At 42.7% G+C, this 13,345-nt stretch overlaps 1 protein-coding gene across 1 annotated transcript in view; it reads right to left on the bottom strand.

Moving 5' to 3' along the window:
* The window catches only part of ATRN (attractin), a gene marked incomplete at its 5' end in the record, with an annotated part of 105,197 nt that overhangs the window by 33,990 nt on the left and 57,862 nt on the right, over positions 1–13,345 (bottom strand). The window contains one exon of the mRNA XM_010017073.1: positions 9,747–9,808. Within this exon, the coding sequence (XP_010015375.1) occupies positions 9,747–9,808 (62 nt within the window). The remainder of the gene's footprint in view (positions 1–9,746; positions 9,809–13,345) is intronic.

The following is a 13,345-nucleotide window of genomic DNA, read 5'->3' on the forward strand; positions in this document are numbered from 1 at the left end:
TCTTTGAGGCCAAAAGAGGACAATGCTCCCTGAAGAGCACAAATCCAAGATGTCTCCATGCAAACCCAGCACAGCTGAGACCATGAGCTAAAGCTTTGGTCTGCTTTGGTTTTAGTATCATTTTAACATCATTGTACAAATGGAGGGTGGAAATAAATCGAAATCTTCAAAGCAGTAGGGAAAAACATTCCTGGTTCCTCATTTAATTGAATCATGAAAACAACAATATATAAAACATGTGCAGGAGTCTCCTGGAGAGGCTGCCAAAGCTCAGTGCCTACAAGGCCATCACATTCAGCTCATGACTCCAGTGAGAGGATCCATCTCAGGATAGAGCATTTCAGATGTAGCTTATGGATAACAGCTATTGCCATGGCTTATCCAAGTCTGCCTCCTCAGTATCCCCTCATCTGGGGAAAGGAGATGGAAGTCCAAAGAGCTGGAGAGATGCTTCAACAACTTCCAGTACCTCTGTATTATACAGGCTCATTTCACAGAGATTTACCTTCAGGAGGAGTTTCTCAGGTTATCAACCATATAGAGGAACCTGCACTGTCACATCCTGTCATTGAGATCTCCACCTTTCTGTAGGTGACCCTTATGAGATGTATTCATATCTATCTATCAGACAGCACCAGAAACATACACACCAAACTGAGGATACATGTCAAAACATGCTGAGTTCCTATCAGGATGGCTCCTTTTTAGGACAAACGTGACCTCAGTGAGTTGTCCATGTCAGGTATGGAAAAGTTCTTCCCTGTGAGGGTGCTGAGGCGCTGGCACAGGGTGCCCAGAGAAGCTGTGGCTGCCCCATCCCTGGCAGTGTTCAAGGCCAGGTTGGACACAGGGGCTTGGAGCAACCTGCTCTAGTGGAAGGTGTCCCTGCCCGGGGCAGGGGTTGGAGCTGGAGGAGCTTTAAGCTCCCTTCCAACACAAACCGTTCCATGACTCCATGATTTGAATATGGTGTCTCCCTACATATTCATTTACTCCCTCAGAGAAGAAAGCTGGAGTGAAGAACTAAGAGAACCACCTTTATCCTCATATTAAATCCCCTTTCCAAAATGCAACATTACATGAGATTGTACATGCCAGAATCTCACAGGCTTCTCTTTCCTGCCTCACTTCTGGCACCACAGCCAAGACTTCCTGAAGAAAGCACAGTCAGGAATTAACAATTAGGGACTAATAAAAACTCCTGAACAGCTCACCACAACCCTGTATTTCAGAGGAACAGCACCATTCATCTTTGTACCGTCACAAGGAGGCAGCAAATACCCACAAAAGCTGTAAAATCTCTAAGGAAATACATTTCCCCCCTGCACTACCTCCCCTTGGCAGCAAAGGGAGGAATAAAAGGCAGCACAAGCTTGCTGGGCTTCAATCCATCACCTACTGGAGGAGCCCTGGGGGTAGAGCGAAGTCAAGATCTATGTGCTGGCTTTCCTCAGCCTAAACTATCCTGAAATAAGGTAAAAAGACCTGTCCTCACATAGGCAGCTTTAAAGAAGCTTTTTTTTCTTCCATACTTTCTCTTGGGAAGCAACTGTGTAAATATGGAAGCAGTGGAAAGAAACGCTGCATGGAATGAATGTTGTCTTGGAAAATGATGTGGAGTGAAAGCCTACGGTTGGGCAGAGTCCTGGTCAAACACCATGCCCTGTCCTGCTTTCTCCTGAACTTCAGCCTCATCCACCTCTGTGCCAGCTGTGAACAGTCACCCATTTCCAAATTGCTTTACAAAGAAATCTTCACTGCCAGACCTGCTTTACCTTCTCCTTCTGTTTCTTTCTCCTCCAAAAATAACAGCCTACCAAGAGCCTCCTTCATCCCTGTTCATTCAAGTCCTCTTTCTACACCTTCCTCTATCTCAAACATTGCTTCTCCTCACACATCTCTCTGAAAAGAAAGTAAAGGAGATGGAAATGTTCTTGGGATTGTAACATCCCAGAGCAGTCCTGCAAACGTGATGTACAGGCAAGGCAGCACACCCAGTAGCTGCACCTGAACTATCAACTGTTGGATGTCCACATTCCTAAGGCCAGGGGTGAGTCCATTTGAGAGCAGTTCAGTATTTACAGCAGAAAAAGAGGAAACCAGAGAACTCAGCCAGAAGAGAAGCTGCACAAAGACCTCGAACAGCCTTCCAGTATCTGAAGGTGGCCTAGAAGGATGCCAGAGAGGGACTCTTCATCAGGGACTGTAGTGATAGGACAAGGGGTGATGAGTCAAAACTTAAACAGGGGAAGTTTAGGTTAGATATAAGGAAGAAGTTCTTCACAGTGAGGGTGGTGAGGCACTAGAGCAGGTTGCCCAAGAAGTTGTGGCTGCCCCATCCCTGGAAGTGTTCAAGACCAGGTTGGGCAGGGCTTGGAGCAACCTGCTCTGATGATCTGAAGGTCCCTTCCAACCCAAACCATTCTGTGATTCTATGATTCTATGAAACCAACTGAAAGGAAAAAGAGCCATCTGCAGCCACCTAACACCCCTGGGGAGTTTTTCATCCCCTGACTCCTCTTTTGAGTTAGGTTCTACCTAACTTACAACCTGTGTCTCACCCACACAAGTTATAAGGGTTTATGCTTACACAGCATTAATATTCTAAGACAGGGAGAAGTTCCAGTTACGTTTTATGGACAATATTCTATTTGATAAATAGTCTAAGTCATTCTTAATTATTTCTTAGATTATTTAAGTCCAGTCAACGAGCTACATGGCTCTAAGTTATCTCCTCTCAGCTGGCTTCAACACGTCCATTAATCGTTAGCTGACAGACCTTCGGCTCTCTTTACACCACAGGGTATTCCCACCTTGACCAAACCCCTGAACTTTACCACTCTTTCTGGCATTATTCTGTACTCAAAGCTCTTTTTCACAGCAGGGAGGATATTCCCTCCACTCCAGGTATCCTTAAAGCTCTTCAAACAACTACTTTTCATTTTTAAATGGCTGGAAAACTTCATCAGCACTTTGAGACGATGTGTTCTCAGGAGGAGAGAAGAAAATCCATCTGGCATATTAGGGCCCAATTATTAACCTTTCCTACAGTGTTTATCAACATCCAAATTACTAGTAAAACATGGCAGGTTTAAATGCCAAAATATACAGCAGCTTCAGTACTAATATGCTTTAACATATATAGGTCACTTAATAATTTCAGAAAGCACTGCAATGATTACTAGAAACACCCCCCAAATTATTTTGATGAATTGGGAGCTATTTAAGTGCTATTTAAAAGTAAATTTTAATATGCTGGAGAGTTACAGGACACATTTTTAAGTACTTGATGCATTAAACCTCATAATAATTGGAGAAAGTCATAATGCAGGAGGAGTACACATGGTTTGCCTTTGCTAAACAGGTATCTGCAGCCAACAGCAAACCAACAGATCTGATCTACAGATCTGACCTTCTCCTGCTGCTGAAGATGGCACCAAGGTTTAACAAGCCACAACCCACCTTATTTATAGCAGGTGATGCTAGTTTTCATTGTGTCTGTTTTAAGAACCTACTTCTTGGCTTGCACGACCCATCTGACACCATGTAAAATGGGGGCAGCTTCCATAAACACATGGGAGTCTTACTAGAGGTTTGAGGTCTTTTGGGAAGGCAGGTATTAATATATTTGTCTGGGGTTTTTTGTTTGTTTGGAGTATTTGAATTCGGGTTTGGTTTGCTTCTTAGGGTTCAGATTTGCAAGTCCTTCTTGGGCATAACATTAGATAAAGGGAAAAAGTCATCTTGCAGGTCTAGAAGACAGAGCTTTAAGTAAACACACCAAAAACCATTGGACACATGATGAAACTGTAATGGAAATTGGTGCTATTTTGACCTGTGCTTTGAAGGTTTTTCCCTTATACTATTTTCAGGCAGGAAAACAAGCTACTCCAAAGGCAGGGACATCTGAGCAGGCTGCAGCTACAACGGGACAGGGGACCAAGCGTGGTGTTGTCTATGGTGACTCCTTCCATTCTTAGTTCTTCTCTTCTGCAGTCTCTCCACTAACCTGGTCATCCTGACAACTTAACTCGTCAGAAATACCAGAATTATCAGTGAAGAGTGATGTGGCTCAGCCTAAAGTGGACACTATGTCTGGTAACCAAACTGCTCTTTGGTGTCCATCAGCTGCACTGATTAGAACTTCAACACAACATGAAGAAACCTAAATAGCATCAAAGCTATAAACTAAATCCCACCCAATAAAGGTTTAAAAACCCAAACTGCTTATATCACACAAGCCACGACATTGTCACAGGAGACTTTAGAGGCCAAAAGCATAAAGGGGCACAGATAATGATGGGACTAATGAATGGAGGAGAGACCAAATAGCCTCATTGCTCTGGTCTGCATGTGACCATTGTGGAGGACAAAGTAGAGCATGATGAGGACAACATGGAAAACAGGAAGGATGCTGAACTGTAAAACTTCTTTCTTGTTGGATATAATGTGAAGACGCTCCCAAGCTCTTCCTTTTCCTCCAAAAGGGATTCAGGCTGTATTTTAGGCATTATGTAGTAATGCCATTTGTGCTGCAATAAAAAATACTTAATAAGCAAAAAGAGTAAACAAAATACCTGCAGCACAACTCTAGATTTGAATTATTGACTCAGGTCATTCCCACTTACTGAAAACACTGGGCAAAGGCTTACAGCCAGGAAAAACAATATACAGCACATTAAACCATCTGCCTGACTTGCACAGAGACAAATACTGTTCTCTCTCAAGTCTTCTGAGGAACTAGCCCAATTATTGGCACCAAAATAAAATTGCACCATTTGATAGTCAGACCTTAGTAGAGACACAAGAGGTTTGATGTGATGAAAACACAAAACTGGCAACTTCTGTTCCGTTCATGAAATATGCCCAATTCTCTAATAATCATTGTAAGACTATGATGGGACTAGAGGGAGTCAGTAATGAACACACTTAGAAGGATGTTTCAAAGGCTTCTTTCAACATATGAAAGACAAGACATACAATAGTTGAGAAAGGTGGTAAAACGATGCATGTGAGGACACAGAAGTGCAGTAGAAGACAACAGCAGTCTGTGGTAAATCAGTTTAACAAAGCTCAGGATGAGATCCTAGAATAGAATCATAGAACCACAGGATGGTTGGGTTGAAGAGAGCTTAAAGCTCCTCCAGTTCCAGCCCCTGCCCCGGGCAGGGACACCTTCCACTAGAGCAGGTTGCTCCAAGCCCCTGTGTCCAACCTGGCCTTGAACACTGCCAGGGATGGGGCAGCCACAGCTTCTCTGGGCACCCTGTGCCAGCGCCTCAGCACCCTCACAGGGAAGAGCTTCTGCCTCAGAGCTCATCTCAGTCTCCCCTCTGGCAGGTTCAAGCCATTCCCCTTGTTCTACTGCTACAGGCCCTACTAAAAAGTCTTTCCTCATCTTTCTTACAACCCCCATTAAGCACGAGAGGCTGCAATGAGGCCTCCCTGGAGCCTTCCCCAGGCTGAAGGTGATTATATTCGACAAAACCGCAGAGAAAAACTGATTATACCCATTTACACTCTCACACCCACAAATGCCAAATCTATTGGCCAGCTGGTCTGGCCAACACCATGTGCATCCCACACAGAGGACAACAGATCCTGGCTGACAGGTCCTCACCACATCTGGCTTCTTTCCTAGAGTCAACAAACCTAATTTATAGGGTTTATAGGTCTTTTATACCCTCAACAGCTTCTTTAGCAGGACCCTTTGGCTTCAGGTTTGTTCACACTTCTGACCCTTTAGGGAAGTCTGCTGATCCTTACCTCCATCTCTTCATTTTGAGCTTCTTAGGGCTGCTACACCAGGAAAAGCAATGGCAGCAGTGACATGCTGTAACCTTGCTGCCACCATCCTAATTTTGGGGCAAGAGCTCTCCTCTTGACTGGCTGCAGGGTTACCAGCAGCATCCTCGACTCTTTTACAGCCAGCTGTGTCACCACTTAGAATACAAGCCATGCTTTCAAGCCTTGTTCTGCTGTTTCTTGTGGTGTTTACACATCCTTACTTCATTCAAACTGTTCTTAACACTCCTAAATCTCTGCAGAACTGGTTAATAAAGCAGAAAAGCACAAGAAATACAGATGTATTTGGTTTCCATAATTAATAAAAAGGGGGGGGATCACTGAGCAACAACATGAGTTTAGAAGGCCTCAAGTACTTTTACATCCTCCGTATGCGTATGTGCACTAGTGAGATATACACGTTATAGGCAGGTGAGGGGGCATACATGGATTTTTTGCAAGATAAGGACACACAGATACTAATAAAAATGCTTACTAGAGACTGTCAAAATAGCCCTAACTACCTGCTGAAAGACAACAGCAAAACTACTCTACAGAGAAGAGCCATGGAGATGATCCAAGGGCTGGGAAGCGTGTGAGGAAAGGCTGAGAGAGCTGGGACTGTCCAGCCTGGAGAAGAGAAGGCTCAGGGAGACCTTGTCACCATGTGCCAGTGTTTAAAGGGTGGCTACAAAGAAGATGGAGACTCCCTGTTGACAAGGACTTCCATGGGAAAGACGAGGGGTGATGGGCACAAGTTGCTCCTGGGGAGATTCCAACCGGACACAAGAGGGAAATGTTCCACACTGAGAACAACCAGCGACTGGAATAATCTCCCCAGGGAAGTGGTGACTCTCCAGCACTGGACACTGTTAAGACTGGTCTGGACAGGGTGCTGGGACATCTAGTGTAGGTCATGCTGTGACTGGAAAGGTTGGACCAGATGATCCTGGAGGTCCCTTCCACTGGGATTCCGGGATTCTAAGAAAATCTGTTGTCCCAGGTTCAGCTGTAACAGTTAACCCAGGACATGTGGAAATTAAAGAGCTGTGTTACGAAAAGCCAAGAGGAGGAAACAGAAAAATCCAGTTTGCTTGCAAGTCATTTAGCTCTGCAAATGTTAACAATATCATTGCTCCTGCAGCTCCAATTATAATGCAGTATTAATGACCCCGTAACTGCACCGTTCTACCCAACCTTTATTCACTGACATTTTCATAGCTTGAAATAAAACATTAACGTGATGCAAAATAAAACCCTGGCAACACACAGCCACATGCCCAGCTTTGCATCGAACGCTGACTCCAGAAGGAGCTGCACAAGTAGAACAGCACCTCCAAACGTGAGGAACACCCCACGTCTGATCCACAGCAGCCCAGCTCTTCATGAAGTGAAAATCAAATCCAGCAGTCCTGTTTCATCCCATCCTGCCTGATGCTGTTTAATGCATGGCCAGGTTCCTGGCTTCTCCATCACGCTCTGTGCCTCACCAAGTCCAGCCTGAGACACTCCACAAACTCAGCAGTGCTGGAGTCTGGGCATCCAGCTTGGTCTGCAGTGCCCATTGCAAGGACTGACTAGACCTCAATCAACACCAACGTCAGCAATGACACTGACAATCTGACCCCCACGTTTCACTGCATGGTTCCCCAGGCAGCTCAAGGCACAGCTGTTTCTTCCAGTAGCAAGGTGAAAAAGCATGTTTAAGATGGGGCTACAATGGAGAATGTGGCCTCTAGAAGATGCAATGCACCACAGCACCAAAAAAATCCCCCAAACTGCCTGCAGAATGGCAAAATGAAGCAAGACCCTTGCATGTGCCAACAGAAAGTCATTCTAAACATCCATTTTCCACAACAAACTCTTTTTTTGTGTCCATTATGGTAAAATATGGAACAAGATGCCCAGAGGTGGTGGATGCACCATCCAAGGCCAGGCTGGATGTGGTTCTGGGCAACCTGATCTAGTTGAAGATGCCCCTGCTCATTGCAGGGGTGTTGGACTAGATGAGCTTTGAAGGTCCCTTCCAACCCAAACTGTCCTATGATAACACTCCAAGAATTGATATATCTCTCAGTTTTCCAGTTAGAGGTGGTCTGTATCCCAAAGGTAGTTTTACCAACTATATTTAGGCTTTGCAGGAAACATTTTCATTGCCTTTTCTCAGTGTGCAAATTCTCAGCCAACTCTATCTCATTAACATCACAGGGGGCTATCAGATATTACTTATTTATGATCTAACTTGGATTCAAGTGTAATTATGAAATGCACCCTGGAGCATTAAAAATGCCAGCGTTTCAATAGTTCCCCCTACAAACAGCAGAGATGGATCATGCTGTTCTAATACGCTGCTTAATTAGGGAGTTGTAAAATAAAATAGAGGAAGAGGAACTAAGCAGTAGCTGCAGTTAAAGAATCAAAGGATTTTTAATACATTATAAATGCTTACTTGGAAAACACCAATAAACTCTCTTCTCCCAAATACACATTTCTTATTCCTTTGGCATAGTAGGATCTTAATACTGCAACATTACTTCTCAAGGAGATCCATGATAGCAGTGATGGAGGGAAGGAAAATCACTGTTGACTACCTTCAACCTGCCTAACTGTTGGACATGTCTTTTCAGCTCTATGTGTTCATTGGGATACATAATTCACCTTTCTTCTGCTTCAAACTGTGATTGTCTTCCAATACTGGAACTGGAGGAATCACTCTTACTGAAGTTTCAAACTCTCATATGCAGGTGGATCTGGGTCTGGAAAGAACTAATGGGAGGTTTTTATAGTGTGGATTGATCTTATGCCATTAAAAAGGAATTAAGGATCCAACTGCTTCCCCATTTATTCTCCTTATAAGCAATTACCTGCCACCAAGATTTTTAGGGAAGACCTTGATTGTGATGGATTCAGCAGAACAAATGCTTAAGTGTGATCCAGGAGTAAACATTTACTCCGTATCAGTGGAAGCAAAGTGGTGATCCCAGCCTGCTGTTTACCCGGGATTGTGCTAAAGTACACTCCACTCTGCAAAAGCTACATCCTAAAAACATGAAACTGATACAAACCACTTGCCTGAAGGACCTTGCTTTAACTAAATTTAGCATGGAATCTAAAGCAAGATATTATTCCCACTGTTCGTTTTAAATGGGCATAATATTGCCTTCCTTAAGCAGGTTGTAAGATCTGGAGTACTGTTTACTCCGTGTATGTCCCTTTGAGGGACTTCCTAATGGTCAAGTATTGGTTTATATATGTGGAGTATTAACAGTTCCTAAAACAGAGGCTAATGCAGTAGATTTTGAAGCCTCACAGAGATGTTCTGCTATGCTTCAGGAGATATTTAACCTCTGTTAGGGCTGTACTTTGCTTGGAGGATGGAAGACAAAGCGAGTACTGAAACTGCTTCTGTTGGTTCCGTCTCCTGTGGAATCACCCATTTGCTTCACGTAGCTCATGAAGGACAGGAGGGTGTTTGGCTTCAATCACATTGAAATGTCTGTTTGTATTTAACCTGCAATGTTTTCAGAGTGCAGCTGAAAAACAAAAGGTGCTACCTAAGGAGCCTGAAATCAGCCGATACTTAACTCTTTGCAAAATCACTTCCTTAAGTTATGATTTGTCTCTAGTAACGTGTGAGTAGCTGCAGTTTCTGCAAGCCACACATGACTTGTACGATGTGGTAACTCAGAAGCTGTCTTCTGAAGCATTTTAAAAGTTCTCCATTTCAAAAAGCCTCCCTCACCCCCCTGCACAGCACAAGATGCATTTGCACAGATGGGCAGCCAATTTTCCTAACATATTTCCTCATTAAATACTTTACACATAGAGGAGATTGCCATTTTCTGGGCTGTGATGCAAACAGGATGCTTAAGTAAAAACCCCGTAACAACAAAAAACCAAACACCGCACTCAAACCCAACCCCCAAAGAGCTTTCCTAAAGAAGAAACAGAAAGGATTTTACCTGAAGAATGTCACAAAGAACTGTACCAGGTCCATAAAGTTGCTGTGCTGTGAGAATGCAATCTGCAAGAGAAAAACAAATGCTTTCAATTACTGAAAAGGAAACTCATATTTCAGATGCATTGTTGCTGGGCTGAAAAGTGACAATGAAATACACCTTTACTTCAGTCAGTCAACACTTTTGAATGCTGTTTGGGAATATTCTGAGGGAAAAAAAAACAAACTGTAAATTCCCATCATTTTGAAACCACATATCCAAGAAATGAGCCTAAACAAGTAACATCTCTCCCTATAGCGTCCCAGGAATAACCTTTAGTGCACATTAACTGCCATAGGGGAAATACTAGCTCAAAAAGTTAGAACACAGAAGTTTCATAGAGCTAAAACCAGAGCAGATTTAATCAGTGGATACACAGCAGCCCAAAGTACAGCATTTAAAAGTTCAATACACATGCTGCCAGTCAAGCAATATTCAGACATTGAAATCTCCTTGAATAAGGAACTTACACCGAGAGCAGCAAAAAGGCATGAAACACAGAAGATAATAGATACTGTAAAAACAGCTATGGCATTCATCTTAACTCACTTTCCTCCAATCCACTCCAACCGCAAAGGAAAGTGGAAAACAACCGAGTATTTGGGATGAAAAACAGAGGGAAGAAGCGAACAGGAAACTGGGAGGTGGTCAGAGGCAAAGGGAAAGATTAGGGAGCCTGGTTAAAAATAACAAAGCCGAGGGGAGGTGAGCCAACAGAAAGGCAACTTCTGCAATATTAGGAATCAGAAGTTCTTTCCAGGTACCTCCTATTTCCTCTGACTATCAATCTCAGCACCACATTAACTCTTTCAGGAAGGAACTGAGTTAGTTTCAAAACCAAACTGGAAGCTGCACTTCCCAAAGCTTTCCACTGATATTAAACTCACTTAAGGCATTACTTGGATTTGTATTTCCTTAATAAACTGCACGTCATGATACCATTAGTATAAACACAACCCCCCCCCCCCACCAATAGCCACATTCCAAAAATCACCAATATATGCAAAAGGAGTTATTGCTTGGATTTCTCTTGCTCTAGAACACCTTCTATCATTGTATTTGCATTAAATAACCCCTGTCACTTGGCAGAGGAGCTGACCAAAACAATTTTCTTGTAAATATAATGAAAAGCTCTAAAGTGGAAAGCTCTTTACAGTGCATAACTTCTGTTCTGCTGGAAAGCGAACTTGAAACCTGCAGACCAGATGCTTGTGACCTCAGTTATTGCAGCCTACAAAAGACAAGAAAACACATAGTTTCCCGCTGATCTTTTTCTTTATCAAGTGCTTCCCAATAGCTTTCTGATTAGGAAAAGAGAGTATGATTTCACTTTTTGTTTTAAAACTCAGCGAGATGGTTTTATACTCACAGAACTATTCTGGTGTTTCTTTAAGGCAAAGAACATCCTTACTAAAATCACAGAATCATAAACTAGGTTGGAAAAGACCATTAAGATCATCAAGCCCAACCTTTACCCCAGCACTGCCAAGTCCACTAATATCACATCCCAAAATACACACATACATCCAGCATATAGAAACATGGCTTGAGAATAACTATGACGCCGACTATAAAAGACGCATTTCAAAACAAGGACCTTATTATGTATCGACGGCTTATATTTGAAACTAAAAGCACAAAGAAATCATCATTGGGCCAGTCCTCTGCAGATGGACCCATTTCTGTGATGAAAACCAAAGCTTGCTCCAAATTAGAAGAAGAAACAAGTGTCTGCTCATTTGAAGAAAGGTTCTATGAAAGATTAATGAGACTGAAAAGTCGTCTCTCAACTTACCAGAGAAAAGCTTCTCATTTTCTGATAACACTATTGTAGGGAATAAATAAAACAGAGAAGGAAAATGGGGATCTCTTCATAGAGGAGCATGATAAATGCTTTACCAGTGGTGGTTCTTCTCCCTGCCTTTTGGAGCTCTTCACTTGCAAAGACCAGCTGAGGATCTGTACCTCATACACGGGTTAGAAAAGAAAGAGCCTAGGTTGGTTTCTGCAATTTAATTCTCACAAGCTGAAAACACTTTATGTTATTAAACCTGACCAATCTGTGTCACAGGCAATTTGGTATCATAATTGTTAATGGTTTGCTTACTTAGAGCTTAATTTCCCCTAATATAATCTGTTCCTAGGACTTAATTAATTCGGTTACAGGGAAAGTTTGCTTAGAAATAGCTGTAAGAAGTAGATGGTTCAGTCTGGATACAAGAAAAATATGGCACAAATTCCTTCGCAGTATGGATTTTTAATTAAGTTTAAACGACAGTAGCAGATTCATTTACCCATTCTCCAAAAACCTCATTTTGCAGCAAAGGAATAAGCAGTGTAACTGCAGGAAAACACCGTGTATCTCATGCTGGGAACTGGGAGAGCCTCCACCAGGTACCGAGCAGAACTTCAGCTCAGCTGCAAAATCAAACTGCCACTTTCACAACGTCCCCGTCACAGAACCCCAGCCTGGTTTGGGCTGGAAGGGAGCTTAAAGCTCAGCCAGTTCCAACCCCTGCCATGGGCAGGGACACCTTCCACTAGAGCAGGTTGCTCCAAGCCCCTGTGTCCAACCTGCCCTTGAACACTGCCAGGGATGGGGCAGCCACAGCTTCTCTGGGCACCCTGTGCCAGCGCCTCACCACCCTCCTACAAGGATGCTTTAAACTACATTCTTAGGAATAAGTGCAGCATCCTCAAGTAGGTAAGATGAAAAAACACCCAAAATTTAATTACATTAATTCCAGAGAATGTTATAAAGCTGGTGTTTATCTGATCTGAAGAAGTACCTCCAAAAGCAAACCAGCCGACCACGCTTCTTCTAATGCCACATCGTTTGAAGTATGGCAGAAATCTGGCTGCTTTCCACATGAACAGAAATAGCTGGCTACAGAACAGATAAAAATGTAAAGTTTTGAGCTTTACTTTCTTTATTATTTGATTAGCACAAAATATTAAGCCAAGGAGAAAATTTGGCTACATCAACATCTAAAAAGTGCTCTGGTTTTGTAATCGGTGCACACACGTTTCAAAGGAGTTAACGGCCAAGTACTTGGCCACCAAATCTTCTGAGTAAAGGAAAAGCAATTTGAACCCAACTGACATTTCAGTAACAGTTGGTATTTCAAACTGAAAATGCTTCTGGAGTTAAAACTACAGCCTGTGACTGCTATCACTTTTGACAAACAAATTGGGACGCTTAAATACCAGGAGTTAGTTTGCATTAGTACCCGGGTTTGTGCTTCAAGAGAAAGGAAACCTGAGAATCATTCCAAGAGACTAATGTTGTACCAAAATGGGTCCAGCTGACTCACAGTCAGCTCCTTATTTTGAACCAAGTTCACTTTAAGCCTGGAAGTGCAACCATAATGTTATTTAAGCCTCAGTTCTTTTGATTTCCACATGCTTTGAACTCATTAAAAAGTACTTGAATTTCACATACCTCTAAGAAAAATTACACCAACCCAATGAGAAATGCTGTAGAAATATGGTTTTTCATTAAATACAGCAAGAAATAAATTTGAGTAACTCCTCTCACTTATCTGTAATATATATAATATATA

This window comes from Nestor notabilis, unplaced genomic scaffold (genome assembly GCF_000696875.1).
Source record: "Nestor notabilis isolate BGI_N333 unplaced genomic scaffold, ASM69687v1 scaffold8886, whole genome shotgun sequence".
Lineage (NCBI taxonomy): Eukaryota > Metazoa > Chordata > Aves > Psittaciformes > Psittacidae > Nestor > Nestor notabilis.